At 40.0% G+C, this 22,620-nt stretch overlaps 1 protein-coding gene across 3 annotated transcripts; it reads left to right on the top strand.

Annotated features, from left to right (window-relative positions):
* Positions 1-233: 233 nt before the first annotated feature.
* On the top strand, positions 234-12,734 carry LOC143166796 (acyl-coenzyme A synthetase ACSM3, mitochondrial-like). 3 transcript variants are annotated; one of them, XM_076351571.1, is made up of 15 exons: positions 380-419; positions 518-566; positions 2,561-2,826; positions 3,698-3,908; positions 4,326-4,533; positions 4,911-5,054; positions 5,805-5,961; positions 6,600-6,679; positions 7,473-7,596; positions 8,115-8,195; positions 8,305-8,406; positions 8,783-8,910; positions 9,591-9,690; positions 10,415-10,534; positions 11,378-12,734. In XM_076351571.1, exons 3-15 carry the CDS (start codon positions 2,629-2,631, stop codon positions 11,462-11,464), a joined length of 1,740 nt encoding a protein of 579 aa, XP_076207686.1. In that variant the 5' UTR covers positions 380-419; positions 518-566; positions 2,561-2,628; the 3' UTR covers positions 11,465-12,734. The 3 variants fall into 3 exon arrangements, with proteins under 3 accessions (XP_076207688.1, XP_076207685.1, XP_076207686.1); XM_076351570.1 differs by lacking the exon at positions 518-566 and having other exon boundaries at positions 359-419; XM_076351573.1 differs by lacking the exons at positions 518-566; positions 2,561-2,826 and having other exon boundaries at positions 234-419.
* The last annotated feature ends 9,886 nt before the right edge of the window (positions 12,735-22,620 follow it).

The following is a 22,620-nucleotide window of genomic DNA, read 5'->3' as shown; positions in this document are numbered from 1 at the left end:
GCAGGAAGGAGAAAGACATATTCTTTAACTACTTCTCTTCATCTTGATGAATTTGTGATCTACTTAAATCTGTCAATCTACTTCAATGGTTAAAGTGGGGGAAAAGAGAAGATACAAGGTGCTTTAGGTTAAGGTGCAAATTACGTACAATTAACAACGGTGTAAATCATTACAAGAAAAAGGTTACTCCACAGAAAAAATTGTGCTGCCTGGTCTGTTTTGTGCTATGTTCTGTTCTCATTACTTCAAAAGAAGGAAATTATAAAGTAGAAAGGGTTTCACTCCAAATCTTTTTTGACAGAGTGTCCAGGTTAAGGCTAATCTTTACAGTGCCTCGTTTGGGAAACACATGTCGTGAAAGCCGAATGAAGAGGATCTACCCCAGCCAGCTCTCAATCTATACTGTCCACAGCAAACAGGTCAGGAAAACGTTGTTTGTCTGAATTCCAATTTTTCCTGGTCATTGAGAAGAAGCAGATGGTACTAAATCAGGAAAAATAATTTCTGATTCTTGCAGCAGTTCAGAGGACTTCGCCATTACTGGGTCTTTTCCTCAATTGTCTTTTGTAAGTTTGCAGGTGAAAAAGTGCTAAAAGCTGTCGAAGGCTCTCACAGCAAAACTTTGCAGACGTTTCTGTAGACCACTAGGGAATCCTGGATTTAAAATGTTTTTCATCTTGCCAGTCTTGAATACTATTTCCAATCTTGAATACTGTTCCTGAATGTTCTTTCTCTCCTCTTTTCTTTACAGGCTATTCTGTAGATTTTGTCATTGTAATGCTCTGAAATCTGTAGATTATAGCTAAATCATAGAATTAGAGCAGACTAAGAAATGAGAAGTATCTTACTATGTTATTAAAAAGAATAATCAAAATGATTAGGCTTTTCTGTTAAAGGAATGAAGTTTTGATTTCAAATGTAAGTACCATCTAAATAAGTTTCTGCTGTATAATCCTGATTCTGAAGTGGGTGGCACTTAAGGACATAACGGCACTTAATTTTATATCCATGTCCTATGATTCTTTCTCAGGAGCAAATGATATCCTATAGGATTACTTACAGCTGATCAGTATTTCTTTACCACAATCTCCATGTAGCATAGAGAACACTGTGAATTACTGTTGGTCTTGACAAAGTATCTGTTCTGGGGGAAAATCTGCATCCAGATTTTTTATGCTGTCAGATATCGCTGAAAAGACTAAGTTGTGCAAGTTCTAGGTATTTGAGTTCATTTGCCTGATAGGCAGATTAAATATTACTGTAAAAGCTCCTGCTAAGGAATAAGGAAATAATGCCATTGTTAAATAAGTTACTTTTTCTTGGGGAGTAAAATTTGACCAAAACTGAGATCCACGCATCAGAGATGTGAGGATAAGTGGTTACGGTTGAAGACACGGGAAAAGAGGTAAATGAATACAAAATGAACTTAAAAACCTGGGACAAAGGGCAAAACTTTGCAACTTCGCTCAGGCCACAGAAATTCCACGTGGAAAAGAATTTAATCAAGAGTTTACCTATAATTTTGTTCTTAATTTGTGGATAGCTTCATCCTTTGTAAGAACAGAAGAGGAAATTAACCTGTATGTCAACAGTCACTCGCCTAACCTTGTATTGAGTTTAGTAACTTGTGTTTAGTGGTTGAAAAAGGAAAATCAATAGATGGACCCAGGTTTGAGAATCATCATAGGCCTCCAGGACTCCACTGGCTCCTGCTCTGACTGTGGGCTCTTCCAGACACGAGCCAGTATTTTTTTTCTACGTTTGATAATCTTCATGTGCACTTACGAGAAGCCTCTAAATACCATTAAAATTTTTAGAGTTGAGCACAGTTCTGAAGCAATCTTCTAGACTGCTGAAAGTAATAATAATAATAGTAATATAAAAAGAGAGAAAGAAAGAAAAAAGAAGACTAGCAATGGAAAGGAAGAAAGTAATTGGACTTCAGAGCTTTTAGGATCATTATGGTGAGTACAGATGGAAGAGGGCATTTACAGCGAGCAAAGGTAAAGTGTCTAAATCAAATTTGGGGACCTATGTAAGGGATTACTGAAGTGAAGGTTCTTGGAATATATGTGGTGAATGGATATATCGGTCAGCACCTGTTCAAGCTAAAGCAGTGAGAATTTTGATGGAAGTAGTCTGGAAACATCCTTCGGCTCCAGGTGAAGGAAAAGGAATACAGAATCAGCTACTGAATGCTTTGGTGTAAGAACCAGTAACCTTCTTATAATGTAAACAATAACATCTTATGTTGTGTTTGACTAAGGAGGGTTGTGGGCAGTTAGCAGCCCCAAAGAACACATCAAGAATCTATAAGGATCAGCTGAGCTACAGACAAGATGCCAGATCAGTACAGTACATTAAGTCCTTAAAAAGCTGGTGGTAAAAAATATAAGAAAGCAGGATGGGGAACTCCACATTTAATTGAACTGTTAAAAACATCAGTTTGGCTGTGACTAGCCTAAGTGACTTCAATTAATTAACTCATCAATTCATATCTGAATTGTCTTTGGATAATCTCAAGATTATTTTCTTTTTTTTTTTTTTGTTGTTGTTGCAGGATTCATAGCAACAATTCTGCAAATTTTCTTATATAGTCTACAGCATCTACGTACATCATCTTCTGCCATGAAGTTGTTTAAATTACAGACTCTAAAATCCTTGTGGGCTCTGAAGCTTCCTAATAGGACTTTCCGTGGACACCCCAGGCTGCTTGCCTCTGATGTATATTCACAGTACAAGTCAGTCAGGCGGGGCGAACAGGAAATACCAAAGTACTTTAACTTTGCAAGTGATGTACTGGACAAATGGTCTGAGATTGAAAAGGTAGATGATCTTTTGTTGTGCAGATGAGATACTTCAATTTGAAATTTCATTTGAAATAAGTTGGGGTTTTTTCATTATCAAAAAAATCAGTTGCCAAAACCAATTAGCATTAGGAAATTGTACAAAATCTCATTCTTTCTTGCTTTATTTTAAAAGTGTCTCTGACCCTTGGTGCTCCCTATGTAGGTAGAAAAAGCAATGGTAAGTCCTTTTTGCCTTTGATTTAACCTCAGAATGGCTGTGTTTATTCCTTCTGCATATTATAATATTAGATATTCACATCATAAAAATAGAGGTAACATCACAATAACATTTCATGCTAGGGAAAATTCTCCCACAAATGTTTAATTGCCTTGCTCCAAAGTGCATTCTGCATTTGTCCAGATGCCCTGTAGTTAGAGACCACTTAACTCCCTTCTTCCTGAACAATCAGACTAGAAAGAGTCCTGAGATACCGTGTTGTCCTGTTGTTTTATTTTGTCCTCTGCCTGTGCTGCGTCTGTTTAATAGCATTCCACAACTCCATCCAGAATATCAGGAGTATTATGTGAAGTATTTCACGTTATCTGTTACTTTGTAGGAGCATTAATGCTGAGCATAAGACTTAAACTGAAATAGGATCCAGACTAGGACTTGAGTCTGGACACAACTGGGCTGGTAAAAATTTCAGGTTCAGAAAAGGAGAATTTATTGAGAATATCTGAGCTTGATCCATAGCAAATCTTGATCCATTAAGGACAAGGGAAAAATAATAACTTACATGCCAGTTGTGAAATACTCAGATCTTCCATAATTTGCAGATATTTGTACATTATAATTTCATGGTCTTTCAGAAGAAAATGTTTTGGGTTTGAATCCCTGTGTTTTGTAGGCTGGAAAGAGACCATCAAACCCTGCCTTTTGGTGGGTAAATGGAAAAGGAGAAGAAGTGAAGTGGAGCTTTGAGGAGCTGGGGTTCCTGTCTCGAAAAGTGGCCAATGTGCTGACTAAAGTATGTGGACTGCAGAAGGGGGACAGAATTGTTGTGATCCTGCCGCGAGTCCCAGAATGGTGGCTGGTGAATGTGGCTTGCATGCGAGCAGGTCAGTGAGCATATCTGAGACTGATAAAACTGGTTAATGCAAATCAGTTGAGAGGATCAAGAATTTATATGGTTTATAAAGGAAAAGGTTGTAATAATCTAGTGAGTGGCCTAGCTACCAATTTCGCCGGCAGTCCTGAAGGATTTGCACTAGGTGCCGTAGGACAGGTGGCCTGTGCGGTAGGCATGGAGATGACAGAATGCAGGGAAGAGCCATGGAAGTCACCAGACAGGTCCACATTTCATTCCTTACAGGAGAGCACAAGCAGCTGCATTACCCCACTGTAACTGTTTGGCTTGGGAACGCCAAGGCAAATCCATCTCAGAGGTCAGTTTGGGAATAGTTAATAGTTTAGGTTCTTAGAAAAGAATCAGATGTAAAAAATGCCATCCCAAACTAACGTTATTGCTCTTCCAGGAATTGTCTTAATTCCAGGAATATCCCAATTATCAGCCAAAGACATATTGTATCGACTCCAGGCATCAAAGGCCACGTGCATCATTACGGATGACACACTGGCTCCTGCCGTGGACTCAGTGGCATCTGAGTGTCAGTTTCTGAAGACCAAGCTAATCGTGTCCAAAGGCAGGAGGGAGGGATGGCTGAACTTCACTGACCTGTACAAGTGAGTATGAGTTAGTGACACTGCAGTCATGATGCAGAAAGCAGACCTGTTCTCCACAAGTCCTCATTTACAAGTATTCACTGACTACAAATACTCATCAAATGCCAACATTAAGGTGTTAATCACGACTGATTGCTGACCCACATCAGAGTTGTTTACTAACAGTGGTCTTATTCTGGGAAGTTTCTATCCTGTTCATCTTAAGGGGAAGTCTGTCTTTGAGGAAGTGTAATTCCACATTATTTTAGTCTAATTTGGTGAAAACTTTCTGTGAAGCTTATTTGGGGTGGGAGTTCTGCAATATGCAATACTTCATTACATTCTGAAGCCTGTGTAAAGTAACCACTGAGGTCATGATTGCATTCTCTGTTTTAAAGAAACCAATCTGCTGACCATTCCTGTATCAAAACAAGGATTCAAGACACAATGATTATCTTCTTTACCAGTGGAACCACAGGATTTCCAAAGATGACTGAACATTCCCAGGGTAGCCTTGGTTTCAGACCCCTTTTAAGTGAAAGGTATGAAAGGTTTGAGCCTGGTTGAACATGGGATAATTGAAGCTGCATAGTAGAACTGATGAAAAATTACTGAATAAGAAATACCAATGTACGGCCCCAGTCCTTCTGCCTCTGGAATTGGACTAGAAACTCCAGCAGATTTCTAGGGGAGTAGGATCACCATTTTTTTCCATTGTGTTTCCATTTTTCAATGAATATCTCTTACCCTTTCTTTAGAGTGGTTCAAAGGACAGCCATCAGCTGGGAATACTTTACTGCAAAGAACCAAGAGGTACCATGCTGTTTGGGCTGCAGAAAGCTTTGTGACATGTAGATGAGCAGAGGCAGAGTTTACGTTGGTTGCACAGATCACCCTGGTCCCTCAGCAGCCTTAGAAGTGAAATACCTGGTGTCCAACACAGCATCCATGAATGCTGCTGCTTCAGCCCTATCTTCCTACCTAGTGGAAAGTCACTTTATTGAAATTCAGACTCCTCTCTTTCCCTTACTCTGTCCTGTGTTATGACTGACATCATATATGCATGATATACATGTATGTGTGTATATTTATGCAAACATATAGTTAGGTGCCCTTTTATCCTAGAGCTAGCTCATAAAATAAACTTATTCAGAGTACCTAGTGCCCACGTATCTTGTCAGAAATCTTGGGCTTGTTGGTTTTTTCAGTTTTCTTTGTGGTTTGGGGTTTTTTTTTTATTTTAAGCAAAAATTTTTCATTATCTTTTTGTTCATTTTTTTCTGCTCTATCAGGTACTGGTTGGATTTGACTCCCTCAGACGTGATATGGAGCACAGCAGACACAGGATGGATAGTAGCTTCACTGGCATCTGTTTTTGATCCCTGGGTTTTTGGATCATGCATCTTTATACATAAGCTACCACAGATTGAATCAGCAGCCATCCTAAATGTAAGGAAAAACTCATGGAGATGTGTTAATCTGCAGAAAGGGGGCAAAAAGAACATTCTTAACAGCATCCATAGATTTCATGAGGGTTGTGTCCATAGTTGTGTTCGAGATGCTGTATCCGTTGCGTAAAGCTACTATTTGCATTTTTAATGTACACAGAAGGGGCCAAACCTGCAGTTCATTCATACATTTTGCTCATAGCTGGTGAGCACATGAATGAAAATCACCCAAAAGCAGCACTAATTGCTTGCCTTTTGTTCTAGCGACTGTGGAAGTACTATCAGCTGGTATTAATGCAGGCTGAAACGGAAGGATTTCTCTGCCAGCACCGGCCAAGATGAAAGCGAAAACCTCCCTATAACGTAGACAGAGACGGGCTTATTCTGCCCATGCTCCAAGCTGTGTGGTCTGGGTGTCATGTAGACATGTTAGCATGGAATTTTGTCCAACCAAATATGCTGTGAATCTCTGCATATTACACCGACTGGAGGAGGGTTTCTTACCCAACAGAGAGCATATGGTGCTTTTACATAGAAAGGAGAGCTACATTTGCCCCCTATGTCATCTGTTTATTCTACATCCACAAGACAGTTTTTCGTCTGAGCTTCATATGTCCATCTTGTTGTTTAACTCACTAGACTCTCTGCAGATTCCCCATTGACGCGCTGGTTGGTGCTCCAACATTGTTCCGCATGCTGGTGCAAAATGATCTCTCCAAGTACGTCAAGAAATTATTTACTAATGTTTAATTTACCCTAACTAAACTTCAGTGGTCTCCCAGATCTAGCTGCTTCACCCAAAATAGGGTAGTAATTTAGTTTAAAATATCCTTCATGAAAAGACCGTCATACAAAATTTGTGAGTTTTGCTGAGTTTTATGATCAAACATAGAGAAACTTGATGTTTTCCCTCAGAAATTTGAGACTTCCACTACTGAACTTGTGAGCAAGTCCCTGAGGGTATGAAACTGAGCGCCTGTTAAATTCTTTATCATAATTTTCAATTACCACATTAATTGTCCATGCTTTGGGAAGGACTGTCATCCTAGAAAGTCAGTGTCAACATGACTGTGGGGGAGTGATTTGTTGTGGCAGTTGTACATCATCCCCTGCTCCAGTTCTCACTGCCTGCCACCGTTCCTTCCTCCCCTCTTGCACTTTCTCACTTGGGCTGTTGCAGAGGGTCAGCAATCAGGGCCCTGGCTCAGCAAATCATTCTGTGGTTAGTTATAGGCATGTCCTTAAATCTTAGCTGACTTCAGCAAAAATTTTACTTTATTTTTCATGTGTGTTTAACTCTTGACTACTACTACTCATATGCATAGTGTTGAGCACAGACTGAGATCCTTGCTGTATCAGGAGCCAAAGGATCAGGAATCCTCTGATTTCCCCACTTCATGGGACTAACTCTCCCAGTAAACAGCTCTCCAGTATTACTTGTTTACAGTTGCATGCTCCTTGTCTTGCCCAACAGATTTAATTATGCCTCTTGTTTTTTAACTCCATGTGAAGCTACAAATTCATGAACCTGAAGCACTGCATGAGTGGAGGGGAGCCACTCAACCCAGAAGTCATGGAGCAGTGGAAAAGCAAGACTGGGCTGGACATCTATGAAATATATGGCCAGACTGAAACGGTACATCTGTAGGGTCTATATTCTATTAAATCTTTGCAATTCCTTTTTGCTTTACGATGTTTTAATGTTTGTTTTCAAAGAACACAGCCTGTTTCTTCCTTCACGTTTCTGTGAATGTTTCAGTAATCTCCTCCCCTGATAACCTCTGAAAGAGCACCCTTTCATGGCTCTCCTCACAGAACCTGCCAGAAACATGGATTGTTGGGAGATGTGCTCTAATGTTTCCATAAACGTCCTTAAGCAAATTCCAAGTGACAGTGACAGGCAAGAGGGCAGAGTTTGAGTCTAAGGAAGAAGACTGGTTAGCAGAGGGCATGAATTCTTTGCAGATAATGGAACAGGATTCCTTCAGGGAGTTTCTTGATTTTGCTTATCTGTACCATACAGCACTGACATATAGGATCCTATGAATCTTAATTCCTTACTTTGGAATTATTCTAGAAAATGCATTTAATGAATTGAATGTGAATGTAGCAGTTTTCTATTGCAAAACTTTGTTTTGATTTTGATTTTTACAGGGAATAATCTGCTCTGCTTTTAAAGGAATGAAGATAAAACCTGGATCAATGGGGAAGGCAGCTCCCCTTTATGATGTGCAGGTTTGTTGGCTGCTCTTTAGATTCTTTCACAGGGGTTTTTTGTTTGGTTGGTTTTGGCTTTGTTTTTTTTTTCCCATTGGACTAAAATACGTGTTGTTTTTCATTCTAGATCATAGACAAAAATGCTAATGTTCTGCCTCCAGGACAACAGGGGGAAATTGCTATCAGAAGCAAACCTATAAGACCACTTGGTTTATTCTCTGAATATGTAGTAAGGACTTTATTTTATTCCTCACCACCACCAATATCCCCAAAATCTCTCCAGTTGCATAGTGGTTCAAAAGGCTGAGTATTTTTCACCAGTTTATTATTTATTACCAGAGTAATTTGTTTGTTTGGATTGGTGGATGTTAGAAAAGGGAAGAGAAGAATTTGCTCAAGATTGAGTTAAATTTTTTTTAAAAGAATCAAAATGGTTTTGTTTTTTAAACCTATTCTATTGTATTTTATAGCAATGTCAGTAAAATTCCTGAACATCCTTGACTCAAAAATTAAGTTCCAGTGCATTTAACGTTATGTGTGTTATAGCATTATGTATAGCTAATGCATGCTCAAAATCTAAACTACTGTTTGTAAACCGCTTTGAGGATAACCCTAAGAAAACCGCAGAAAGTGAACGTGGGGATTTTTATGTCACTGGAGACAGAGGGACTATGGATGAAGATGGATATTTTCAGTTTGTTGGAAGAGACGATGACATCATCATTTCTTCAGGGTCAGTTTGCATGCTTCCTTTCTAAGTCTGCCATTGTATAATCTTACACGTTGTGTTCCTGGTGAGCTTCTGACATGATAGTCCTCTGATGAATGTATTGACCTCTTGACTTAGGAATACTTGCTTTTATTATTAGCTTTTCATAGATCTGCAGTATCATCTTGGTGATGTCGGTGGCATCTCTGTATCCATTTCCACTGCGACATCTCATCTGTTTCAACAAGGAGCGAAAACTTCCATTGGCAGGATTTTAATCTAGTTTGTTTTTTGACTAAAATTGAAGGACATCTCTATCAGACTCAAAGAGCACTGAAACATTTTATTTTTAACATGTTGAAATGAAACAATTTGATATTGTATGATGTGATACCATAACGTGGCATCAGCTGATACTGCAGACCCCAGCTATCAGGGTGGGATGGAGCTCTAGCTTAGGAGCCACAAGGAAAGGGGAGAGATGGAGAGGTATCCACAGCCCCCAGCAGTCCTCTACCACATGACCACCATTAAATGCTCCTACCTTCTAACACAGCCAACTTTCCCATTCTGCCTAAAGTTTCTATAGTTGGTTGTTGGTTTGTTTTGTTTTTTTTTTTTCTTCAATATGACAACTAAAAAACATTTGGTACTGGTTTTCCAGCTCATAAAACCAAATCCTACATTTTTCTTTCCTTACCTAGATATCGCATCGGGCCATTTGAAGTAGAGAGTGCCCTGATAGAGCACCCAGCAGTAGCAGAGACAGCTGTTGTCAGCAGCCCGGATCCCCTCAGAGGAGAGGTAATAATGCTGAACAGTGGTGGGGGAAGCAATATGTTTGTTCAAATATGTAACTATATAAAGCAGTTCCTACTTTACTGAATAATGTACAGCTCTAAGGCAGTCATGTCATCATGGATAGTCCTACTTGGGGTGACAGGCAAAATCCCTTCCCATTTACATGCCTTTGCTCTTCTTAGTTTCTTTTCATGCCAAGAAGGTCTTCTCTGTGGAGAACATTACAGTGATGTTTACTTTCCCCTTGTTGTAAGCACTTGTCTATACATTGAAATTGTCTTTTCTGGCTGTCTTGGTGTAGCCAAAGTTATACTATAACTGCCTAGCATTAGACTTGGGCTACAGATATGGAGAAAGCACAGTCCTGTGCTGGGATGATATGGGCCTGCTGTCCTCAGTGTGAACTTCGGAGAGAAACAAAATGTCCCTCAGCTTCAGGGAGAACTCTGCAGAGATACCTCTTATTACTCCTCCTTCTTGATCCCTGCTGAGAGGATAGAGCAAATACTCTTGCTTTGTAGTGAGGGCAGGAAAACTCTGCTTTCAACTTTCCCTTCTGCACATACCTGTGCAAAAGCTGGGCACAAACTTTTCTTATATTGTGCTGGTTTCTCTGTTCCTCCCTTTTGCACGTCATGACTCTGAGTAGTACTGCTCCCTGGTAACCTGTATATCAGTGCTTAAAAATGGATGATGTCAGATCACTTTTGTTGACCTTACCTTACAGGTTGTGAAAGCATTTGTGGTCCTGTCCCCAACCTTTTCATGCAGTGACCTGGAGAGCTTAACCTGTGACTTGCAGGAGCATGTCAAGAAAACTACTGCGCCATATAAATACCCTAGAAAGGTAAATGCTTCTGAGGAGAAACTTTAAACCAGGGCACCCTTCCATAAATCTCAGGAGAATTGCTACTTGGATTTTCATGATTCACCAGAAAGAGACAGTGGTAAAGATTCAGCTAGAGCAGTGGCTCCAGAAAATCTTTCCTAAATAACATTAGTTTACATTGCTTTTCATGCATTTGAGTAAAGCGTTTGTTTAAACCTCTCAAAAATTTCTAGGCTTCATACGATACCCTAGTTAGATCTGCATGTTCTAAGTCAGGCTGACAATCATAATTCTCCATTTTGTATTTAATCTTCAACCAAGCACTCTCTGGTGACTTTAGGGTAGTACCTGACTGAATCTGAGTAAGTTTTTATCTAGTGGTCCTCATGGTTAATAAATAAGAGGAAAGCCCAGGAGGATACACTTGGTGTTTCTCAGTAATCCCAGCATGACAGGAAAAGAGCTACTAGCAGTGCCTTAGTTCACTTGTGCAGAACTCTTAGGAACTAAGGGCCACTAAAGACTTCGTGCCATTAACATTCCTTTTTTCTTCTTTTTGTCATTAATCTCTGACCTCTGATACCATTTAGGTATTCATCCTTCTGTTACAGTACTCATGTTACAGTACTCGGTTTGGTTAGCTGGGAGGCAGCTACGCAGATGTTTGGCCATCTAGGCAGCCAAAGAAATTGTGTCACAAGTGGCACAATGTGCTGCCTTGATTTGGCTTGGACTTGATCCTTTAGGCAAGCGGTTCTTACTGATGGGAATCCTCCTAGTTTTCCACATATGCTGAGAGCCAGTCTTGGAAGACCAATTCTGTAGAACATGCTACATTGTTTTCTGTCTTTTTTTATTTAGGTGGAATTTGTCCAAGAGCTGCCAAAGACAGTCACTGGGAAGATCAAGAGGAACGAATTAAGAAACAAAGAGTGGGGACGGATGTAGCATTGTCTGGAATTTAACAGAACTTCTTTCATTCCATTAACACTATATAAATTTCTCTGATACAAGTGCCCTCCTTCTGATCTATTTTTGTTAAATGCCTGAGCATCAAAAACTATAGATAACACCAAGATGTGATGTTTGCGCCTGCTTGCAAAGCTTCTGATGTCAGTACCACGGTTTCAGTTCCTGAAGCTGGGAAAGGGACCAAACCATATAACTTCATTCTAGTCCTGAATATCCACAGGTTCACCAGAATTTGGCTGGTGACCCATCTCTTTTAGATAGTATCCAAAATCAGTGAAGAGATATTGCTGATATCGATTGTCTAGCTCCAAGCTGCAGAAAAGGCAGGCATGGATTTGAGTGGTTCAAATGCTCTGTCCTTAAATGCAGCATGTTTAAACTGAATGCAGCCCTCCTATCGTTTACTGAAGATGGAAAGACTCCTCTTTATTGATACCACCATATGACCTTCATAAACCTTTCTTGTTTAATACATGTATTGATGACAAGCAATGCCAGCTTCTCCTATGCTTTATCCACAAATACTCTCATACAGAAGTAGCTTTGTTGCTTGCCCTCTGTTCTGATCTTCGCACACAATAGACAAAACTCCTGTACCACTTCTGGTGGTCTTTAAAATGAAGTTTGCTGTTGGGCACGTGACCCAATTTGTAGAACAGAGCATGGTTCTTTGCCATACTAGACACTTGCTACAGAACCAGTCTGTTTCTGCAGCCACTTAGACGTGAAACCTGTGAAAAACCTCCCTTGATCTGGTTTGGATGGTCACATCTCTGTTTAACATTTAGCTCTTAACTTTATGAAGAAGCATGTACCGTAGTGTACACATCCTTACTTCTTACAGTTGCACATGCAATAGTGGGCCAAACTTTAAGGCTATATCAGTTCTTAGCTGTTCATCCTCGGGTTTTTTAAATTTTGTGTACTCAGAGAAGATTTCATTTTCTGGCATGAATTTTCATTATTTGACAAAAACATCTCCAGCCTTGCAGTCCTCTTCTGTTCATTAAATAAAAAGAAATTGACAGAGAACAATAGCATCTTTAGGCAGGGAGGAAGGTCTTTTACAGCTGTGTCTCACTGCCTGGAGTTCTGGGTCTACTGTAAAGTGAGATTTGGAGAATTCTAATTTTGAGAAAGTAAAATATTTTATTTCTTGAGAGTAAACACTTTGCTTATGTCAGTGAAACTATTTCTGTACTAGCAACTGCTGAAATGAAAGCAATTGTCAATAAAGACAGTGTTTACTTCATTCTTTTTTGACAGTAGCTTCATTTTTTGTAATGCTCCTTAGTATTTCACAGAGATTTCAGAACACTTTTCACTATTTCACTCGTAAGGTTTCTAGGAGCATTAGGTTACATGATTATAAAACTAATAATTAGTTTCTTGAATGTACTTGTTTGGGCATGTCACTTGTCGCTGCCTCAAGCTCTTTTCTGTACCCAATTCAGTTTCCTTTAAAAGCCATGATGTACTCCTGGGCCTTTCAGGGTCTCTACATCTTCTAGATCTTTCTGCTTGGCTTCAAACAAACAAGTGTTTAAAAACAGCAAAAAGTGGACAACACAACAAAAAGTCCGCAAAAAGTGGAATGATAAACAAGTGTACAAACTGGAATTCAGAGCTCCTGGAAACTATCCTTGTCTCTGCAGTTAGCTGTTTGGGCAGTTAAACTCCGGTAATGTCTGAGGATTGGGAGGCTGATTTCCCCACCACCACCACCAAATTTAAGGACCTAAAATCAAGCAACTAAATTCAGAGTTGAGAAAGTTCAGAGCCTTAAAAAAAAAGGTCTGAATGAAACTACCACACTGAAGACAAGAGTTTTACCACTGATTTCAGTGGGGTCATGACTCTTGACTCTCTAAATTCTGGTGTGGCTCATAGAATAATTTGCTCCAGGCTTCAATGCTAGAACTGATCTAGTGATCCCTTGCTTAGCTGACCTTAGAAACTGGGTTTCCGTTGTGCTCTAGTACCCCGTTTTTTGCATGAAGGGGCTGGGATCAAAGTCAAGCAGACTGCCAGGTTATTCATGCCACGTGCTGTGGCTGTAGTCTGTGAGGTGCTCTGCTCCATGCTGCAGCAACCTCTTATTGATACTCAGTACACTTTTCTGTCTCGTGTTCAAGGTAGATGGTTTGTTTAATTCTCCTCCTCCGCGCATGATCAGAGAATTGCCAATACATTTCCTCTGATCCATGCAGAACGATTTCAGAGACACAGGCTTGCAGCTACAAGCAGTTGAAAGCAAAATACATCTCCCTAGCACATGGCTTTCTTTTGGAGCCACAAAGTTTGAAACTTGTCTGGATTGTATCATTCTGGCTGAAAAATACAATTTTCAATAGACTAGCCTTTCCCTTTGAGACCTCCTCTCCATCCCTCTTACAGCCCAGCTTCAATTTGATGTTACTCTCAGAGACAACAGAAAAGGTAATACCTGCATCAGAAAAGGTATTGTGTATCAAATATATTTTGATGCATTATTTCCTGAGAGTTTAGCCTCTCATCCAAAGCCTATGGAAGGGACACGGTGACTTTGGTACGTATGGTCTCTATAGGGATTACGGAAGCGCAACATTACAATGAGGTTGCAAAACAGCCTCACCCAGGTGTTAATGCTGGGGGTACCTCTGCACGTTCTGCCTAACGTCTGCAAAGACAATGCTGTTCTCCCTTGTATCAGGATGAGAAGGAAACAGAAATGGATCATAAGGAGGAAGTTGTGTTCTTGAGACTCTCTGGTCTTCAGCCTCATGCTTCAGAAGATAATTAGCCCTTTCTTATGATGTTTTATGTGTGTTTAGAATGGGCAACACAGCTGTTCTGAAGACAGCAAACAAGTAAAATAACTGATTATAGTTCTTTCAGAGGACTTGTTTCTTTCTTCTGAAGTTTTATAAAGTAGAGAGAAATCTTCAGTTTCAGCTGGGGACAGGGAATATGTTTCCTCTTCAATGTTTTCCCCTTAGTGGTCATATAAATCTTTTCTGGTTTGGGATAGTGCCAGCGCAAGTCCTGAAAATGCATTGCTACAGATGGGGGACTAGCAGTTTTATTGCAGCAAGATCCAAAATCCACATTTTTGGTGGCAGTATGAGAACCATGTGTAGGTGGCCCCTTCTTTTGATGGCGTGTCTCTTGTCTTCCAACCGCTAGCCGGGAGTGGAATTCTCAATGCAAGGTTGGGAGTATTTGGCATGTTTTTAAACTGTGAGGCATGTTATTATACATAGTATAAGACTACTAAATTGCATAAGCAACATGTATTTATACTGCCAACTATTTTGAAATAGTAAAGACTATGTTGAAATAGGTATGAACACAAGACCCCATCTTTTGCTTTAACAACCCCTCTGAGGTAAATTAAATGAGAATTGAAATTATATTCAGTATGTGAGAAATAATCCTTTCATATACAATGCTATCATATATCATGAGAAACTAATAAGTTGTAGAAATTCATAGTACATGCTTAATGTTGCATGTATACATATATACTCTGTGTGTGTATGTGTATACATATTGTGTGTATGTAATTTGGCACATAAAATTGCTCTACTTGCATTAGTAATAAAGTTAATATTTAGTTTTATGTCTAGAAATCCTTAATACATTTCCAGAATGTGTTTGGAACTTGGTCTTGAAGATTTGCTGAATAGTGATTTTTGTGACTTTGTGTGTGTTATTTTAGCCAGTCCATTGAGCAGGAGCATTTTATAAGTGATCTACAACTTCATCTCCTTTCCCACAATACAAAAAGTTGGAATAAAGCTGTAATGAAAAAGAGAGCAGCCATTAGGTGAGTTTGGTTTTAGTTATTCATAAGGCTTTTCAGATTGTTGATATAAAACCAATTATTATGCGAATACTTGATATGAGCCTTTATAGTCCCCCTGTAAGAATAAAAAAGAACATAATTTATAAATGAAATCGATGTAAGCATATCTGTGTGGGAAGGATTCATTATTGAAAAGATCAATTAGAGGAGGGGTAATTTGCCAAGTTCAGCCATCACATTCAAGTATTAGATTTAAGATGCAGACCAGAACTCACCGTCAGTGTCTGAGCTTCCATCAGCTGTGGCAGAGCAAGAGAGTCCAGCGACTGCTTGTTTCCTAATGGATTCCTTCACAGTCCTAAAATCCAAAATAAAGTTACCTTCAAGCACAATCTCACAGGCTTCTAATGAGTGTAGAAAATGAAATCCCCTATAAGAGCTAGAAGTTTGTTTAATGTGATTCTACTAGAAGAAAAGTGAACAGAATCCAGTTGTGGTCAAATCCGGCTGCAGCAGGGTCTGTCTGCTAAGCAGCCCATGCTCCGCACGGCTCCGCGCTCTCAAGCCAGGTTCCCCTTGAGAGAGGGAGGCTGCGAGCACCACGGTCCTCTGCTTTTGAAGGCCTCTCTGAGTGCCACACATTTTGGATAAAGGGGCTCAATTGCAGAAGGTAACGCACTTTGCTGCTTTAATTTGGATATTTACACTTACGTCCAGTGGGTGATACAGCATATGGATACATTTCCAAAAAATGGTTATCTCAGCCTTTTATGATGCTTTCATAAAAGAAGATCAGTGTTTGTTTTCCTGTGGTACTTCCTAGGCAATCAGGTGCAGAGATACGGTTATTTGCTGGGTAAGGGGCCAGACATGCATAGCTAGATTTTTTAAACCTCATTGTCTATTACTATTATTATTGTGGTGTCCTGGTTTCGGCAGGGATAGAGTTAATTTCCTTCCTAGTAGCTGGTACAGTGCTGTGGTTTGGATTTAGGGTGAGAACAATGTTGATAACACACCGATGTTTTAGTCATTGCTGAGCAGTGCTTACACTAGTCAAGGACTCTTCAGCTTCCCATGCTCCACCGACTGAGCAGGCTGGAGGTGCACAAGAAACCGGGAGGGGGCACAGCCAGGACAGCTGACCCCAACTGGCCAAAGGGACATTCCATACCATGGGACATCATGCTCAGTATATAAAGCTGGGGGAAGAAGAAGGAAGGGGGGGACGTTTGGAGTGATGGCGTTTGTCTTCCCAAGTCACCGTTACGCATGATGGAGCCCTGCTTTCCTGGGGATGGCTGAACACCTGCCTGCCCATGGGAAGCAGTGAATGAATGCCTTGTTTTGCTTTGTTTGCGTGCACCGCTTTTGCTTTACCTATTAAACTGTCTTTATCTCAACCCATGAGTTTTCTCACTTTTACCCTTCCGATTCTCTCCCCCATCCCACCAGGGGGGAGTGAGCGAGCGGCTGCGTGGTGCTCAGTTGCCGACTGAGGTTAAACCACGACATATGGTCAGACTGGCTAGTTCTGGATAGAGGGCGTTATTTTCTTAGTAAATGAAATAACAGAAATTTGAAGGAAGCAGAGAGGACTTTGTGCGCTTCCCTTAATCAGATTAAATACTTCCACAGTCTTTTTTCCCTTACCATGCTTATGATCTGCAGCAAAATGACAGTAAAGCTAAACCCCTTCTACTAGGTGACATGAAGCTACACTCCTGAGAGATTCCTAAAGGAATCAGGCCTGTTAATGAATGGAAAGAGGATTATGTAAATTCACAATGTCTACATCTGCTTAACCCCATTTGTAAATTCTTGGTTCCTATTAAACGCTTCCTCTATAATTTTTTTTCTCATCACTACCAAAGTTTGGATAAATTTGAGTTGCTCTGATATACTATGGGGTCTGTCTGATACAGGCTGGATAAAATTTGACTGTTCTACCTCATTTTCTCCATTGATTCAGGGATCATGCATCTTTTCACATGGCAAGCTACAGTATGATGCAGCAACTGTTTTAAATGTAAGAATAAAAACAGTGTGTCATTGAAAGCAAAAGCTGTTGCATTAGTGGGTTGTTAATGCAAAGCATGAGGGGAGACTGCTCTCAGTACAGTGGAAATTCAAAAACAGAGATTCGATTGTTGTACCACCCACAGACACATGGATTGATCTAGGGCAAGTCACATCTCTTTGTAATACCACACGTTCTTTTTTAGTAAAAATGAGTAATGAAATCTCCTTCTCCACTGTAAACCATCCTCTGTTCCCACCAAATAATGGTGTCACTGTCTCTTTGATTTTGCTTCGTGTTTGCTTGTTGGAGTGCCCATGACAAGAAGTTTCAGCAAATTCGCAGCAAACAGAACTCTTCTTTTTTCTTTTTTTTTTCCAACATCCAGAGTCTGTCTGCGTTTCCTATCACCCACTATTTATCGGATCGTGTTGCAGCATGATCTTACCAGGTATCCATTCCACCAGAGCCACGCTGCAGGCTGCAGCTTTCTGCCTTAGTCCCATCCCACACAGAGTGCATCGGGCACTGTCAGGGTGTAATAATTTCAGAAGCTGGGATCCTCGTAGAGACCTGCAAAATTGCCATTTCTGCTTGTATGCAGCTGGACCCTAGATTCAAACCATATTCTTTCCTTCAGTGATTCTAATGCATTTATTTCTTGGGGTTTTTTCCCCAACATATATGAAGTTACAAATTCAAGAGCCTGCAATACTGCATGAGTAGAGGGGAGTCAAACCACCCTGCCATGATGGCAGAGTAGAAAAATAAGACAGGGTTAGATATGTTATGAATGTTATGGCCAGACCAAATCAGTATGTTTGCAGTCACCCACATACAGTGTATATCGTGTGGAAACATTACAAATGTCTAAGGTAGAAGTTCCCTGGAGAAAATTTTTAACTCGGACCAGACTGTTCCACAGTGCCACTTCAGTGGTTCAGATGAGGAGAAGCTCCAAGTCCCATAAATCCCAGTTTGTGGATTTGCTTGTCCCCCTACAAGAAATATCAGTAGAAAGCTGACACTAATGACAGTGTAGCCAAAAACACTGCTCTGCTGCTTCGCTCACACCAATATAAATCAGAGGACATTTCTGAGAAGTAAATGGAGCCAAATTACTGTAAAGCAAATCCAAATCAGAAGCATTTCAAGCCCAGTTGGTTTAATCTGGAACACCATTTTGAATGAAAACAGGATTTTTCCCACTGAGTAGGATCTTTCACTGATGTAGGTCAATGCTGTTGTATGGATTTCTCTCAGCTGTGCTGATTTACACCATTAGATAAACAAGTAGTGGACTTTAAAATCACAGTGAGAAAACGTGTTTTTAAATTAACATCTTTTATTTCTTCTAGAATTGTAGATCATTTAGTGAGTCAGCTGCAAAATTATCCATTCGTATAGAATAACAAACACATAAACTCAGTTTTCTTTTACAGGATATTGAACGTGCAACTCATGAGGGGATGCAAATTAAGCCTGGTGCATTAGGAAAAGCAGTTCCACCTTACCATGTTCAGGTACTTTGATGACTGTAAAGCATTCTGGTTATTTCAGTCTGAAATAAGATAAGGTCATGGCAGGACTGTTCTCTGTTCAGCAGCATATCACCTAACTCCTCATGAGTGAGCTTTCTTTCATTTTAGGTAATAGATAAAAATGGTAACATTCGGCCTCCAGGAGAAGGCGGCAACCTTGCCATCCAGATAAAACCAGCAAGTCCTTTCTGTCTTTTTGCTAGATATATGGTAAGGAATCAAACACATTTTGAGGAATATTTTCAGTTCACTGGTGAGTTTTGAAGTGCCTCCCTCCAAACATGTATGCTTAGCTTACGAAAACCTGGGGTTTTCACACAGCTCTGAAGGCATCATAACTGATCTCAGAAGCACCGGGTTTGGTTTACTACTGAACCAGAGGTTTCAAAATTATTTGCCCAGCTCTGCTTCTTAATACCAAATTCTTATTTCCTCTCTAGGTATCGCATTGGACTGCTTGAAGTAGAGAGGGGGTGCCCTGATAGAGCATCCAGCAGGAGCTGAAACAGCTGCTGTCAGCAGCTCAGACCCCATCAGAGGAGAGGTAAGGACACTGATATTAGGAGCTACCTAAAACATCTAATGTATGTGTATATTGAGAAATAGCTATGCCTGTGAGGGAAATCTTGGCTTGTAATAACACTATAAAGATGTAGTCCGGTGTTTTCAAATACATTTGAGGAGACGAAGAGGCATCTAACTTCCTTTTGATTTCAGAAAAATTAGGGGCACCTAGGCCAATTTGAAACTCTGGCAATGGCTTCTCTGAATCCCAATGAGATCCTATACCTTGAAGCAACATCCCCTAGCTGTTCTTCTTAGGAAGGTCATTAAGCAAATGTGGCCTACCTAAGTCACCTCTCTTCTTGAACACCGTTGAGGACACGACGTGGCTGCCCAGATACCAGTGAAGAATTCCTGTCTGCTGGGAACTCCACTATGCTCGCTATAAGTAGTTTTTAAGGCCCATCTGTGGAGCTCAATAAGTGATGAAAAAACAAAAAGTTGTCCAGCATCTGGCTCAGAAACTTGTATTTCCACTGGCTTGAAAGAAATTTGATTGTAGAAAATTGCGTTATTCATCTTAGTTTTTCTATTGAACATTATTCATCAAGTTAGTGATTGCTGAGTGTTGCCTTACTCTAGCTCTCTCCTTTAGGTGGTAAAAGCTTTTATTGTTCTGTCTCCTGAACCTACATCTCAAGATCCTGAAAAAATTAATTCTTCAGCTGCAAGAGCATGTGAAAAAAAGTTACTGCACCTTACAAATACCCGAGAAAGGCAAGTATCACTGAGTTCTGAATATACAAGTAGGTCCTGGCAATGTACCCTAAAATTAAACTCCTCTAATCAAACCTAATAATCAGATTAGAAATACAGTCAGGTTATATTTTGGAATAGTAGAGTTTTGCTTTTTTTCTCCTGGAACCTCTTTTTTTAATCAGGTTTTGAAATGTAACATTGAAAATCTGACCCCATCCTAGCTACATAAGTAAACACTGCTTAGCTGAACATCATAGGCCTATCCTGATAGGATCTGATGTTGTCTTCTTACATTGAAACTGCAGATGAACCTATATTAGATTTCACTGTGATTACGTACAGGGAAATGAAATGTTCCCTCACCTAATCAAATTGTGTCTATGAGCATAAATTTGTCCTAATTATTTTAAACAAAAGAATCAGATTTTACAAATTAAATACAGTTATAAAATATTAAATGTATTTCTAGACATTTTGAGTGACTAACTGAACAGAGAAAGATAATGCTTGGATGTTACAATAACAGGGGGTTTGAATACTATAGCATGGGTGAAAGCCTCAGCTGGCAGCAATCAATAGCCTGTTAAGTTCCTCAGCAGAGTTATCACAGTTTGCAGTGGTCGCAGATTATCAGGTGCAAAGGTTATGGCAGGTTTGGGCAAATCTCAGCACAATTTTCACAGCTCGTTACTGGTGGCAGTGGGCTGTGCAGAGGTAAACAGTAGAACAGCCTTTCCAGGTGAGGCAGGAATCAAACTCCCCTAGCATCTAGAATGGTTGAAAAGAACCCCAGGGCATCCACGTTCAGAGTTAAACATGAATAGTTTGTCAGGAGTAGCAGGATAAGCCCCACCTGGCTAAGCAACGGTGTGCCAGCTCCCACCAAAAGTCTTCAAAAAAGACTTCACTGTCTGTCTTTGGCTTCCCTCAGATTCTGCCCAGGGTTCCAACAGCAGTGATGCAGGGTTTTAAATTTCCCTTCTCTTTTCCTGAGTAACAGCTTTGTTCTGGGAGATTAATTTTTCTCTCCTTGATTCAATCGGAACAGAGGGAAAACATGTTGGAGATTTTAAATGCAGTCGCATTTTCGCAGCAGAATAACTAGAAATAGCATTAGATTTTTAAGTGCAGTCATAGAAACATGTTGAAAAATGTAATCTGGTCACAATTTCATAATCTGATTCTTTTTAAGCACGTCGAGATTTCAGATGTAAGTACTTTTTGGTAAAATAATCCACTGTGTCTGAAGTGACGTAATCGGATTGTTCATGTAATCCATTCATTTTATGTAAGTAATAAGTTTTTTAACATAATCTAATTATGCCCTTGGGAAGTAATTGTTTTTAAAGCATTCTTAAAAATATAATCCTGGAGCAGATTCTTGGGGTTTGGTACTGGTCTATGTTGGGCTTTGAACAGATCTGGCTAGATTTTCCCCTGAGCCCTGTTCTAGTGGTGTAAATTGCTCCTTACAGCAGGGAAGGTCTTGCTCAGGAGGTTTCCTCTCTGCTGCCATCACAGACTTCTCAATCTGTACATTGGGTCAGTCAGACTCACCAACATGTTAGTGCAGTTTTGTAATGATACAAACCCTGAACTTGACCAGAAAAAAATGAAGAAACAAACAGGTGAATCACAACATTTCTGTTCAGTGTGTGGGCAGGAGTCCTAGCTCTGCCTCATCGGCCAGGGTTTCATGCAACCAAGTAAAGCCCCTTAGTTGCTCCCTTTGAAGTCCAAGTTTTGCTCAAATTCAGTGGTGTGTGATTGTCCCGCACTACTGATTTGAGGAATTACTGAGTCACCCAACTGATGAGCGCTGTTTCTCTAAAACATAACTGGTTCTTTTTGTTGGGCACTGGGACTGATGTGCTGCCTGCTTCATCCTCAAAAGAGCCCGTAGCTTTTAAAACTGCAGGCTTGCCACAGAAAAGGAACACAGCTTGGAATCAAGCCGTGTCAAAGTGCTAAGTATTGTTGTTATTTCTCTTTACGGGTGAGTTGGAGTTTGTTCAACAACTACCAAAGACGATCTCTGGGAAAATCCAAAGGAAGAAACTAAGGAACAAAGAGTGGGGAAGAGCTTAGCTTTGCTGCTGAGCTCCTGATCAGAACATGCTCATCTTGGACTGTTTTTCTGCATTCTGGCATCCTGTTCCCTATCAGTCTTAAGAGGTGCTGGACAACATTCTGAGTAAGAGTAGAAGATACCAATTTTTGTCCTGGTGCTTTGGGGTGCTTCTAATATTGCTATATATTCCCTATAATTTTAAACGTATGTGGGAGAAACTGTTTTGAAAATAATGATAAAAGAGGGGAAATCAGACTTGCCTTTAGCTTTTGCCTTTATTTTTGTATATGCATTGTTATCACTCAAAGCCACAAAGTATGCAACCATGTGTCAAATATTATTTTGTGAGAATGTTTTTTAATAATTGTTGATGATCAGACTTACAGCTTTAGCCAGTGCTGGGTCACATCTACTTTCAGGATTAAATATAATCAAGGATTTCCTGGACTG

This window comes from Aptenodytes patagonicus, chromosome 13 (genome assembly GCF_965638725.1).
Source record: "Aptenodytes patagonicus chromosome 13, bAptPat1.pri.cur, whole genome shotgun sequence".
Taxonomy (NCBI): Eukaryota; Metazoa; Chordata; class Aves; order Sphenisciformes; family Spheniscidae; genus Aptenodytes; species Aptenodytes patagonicus.
The sequence above is the reverse complement of the archived record's forward strand: the minus strand, read 5'-3'. Positions and strand labels throughout refer to the sequence as shown.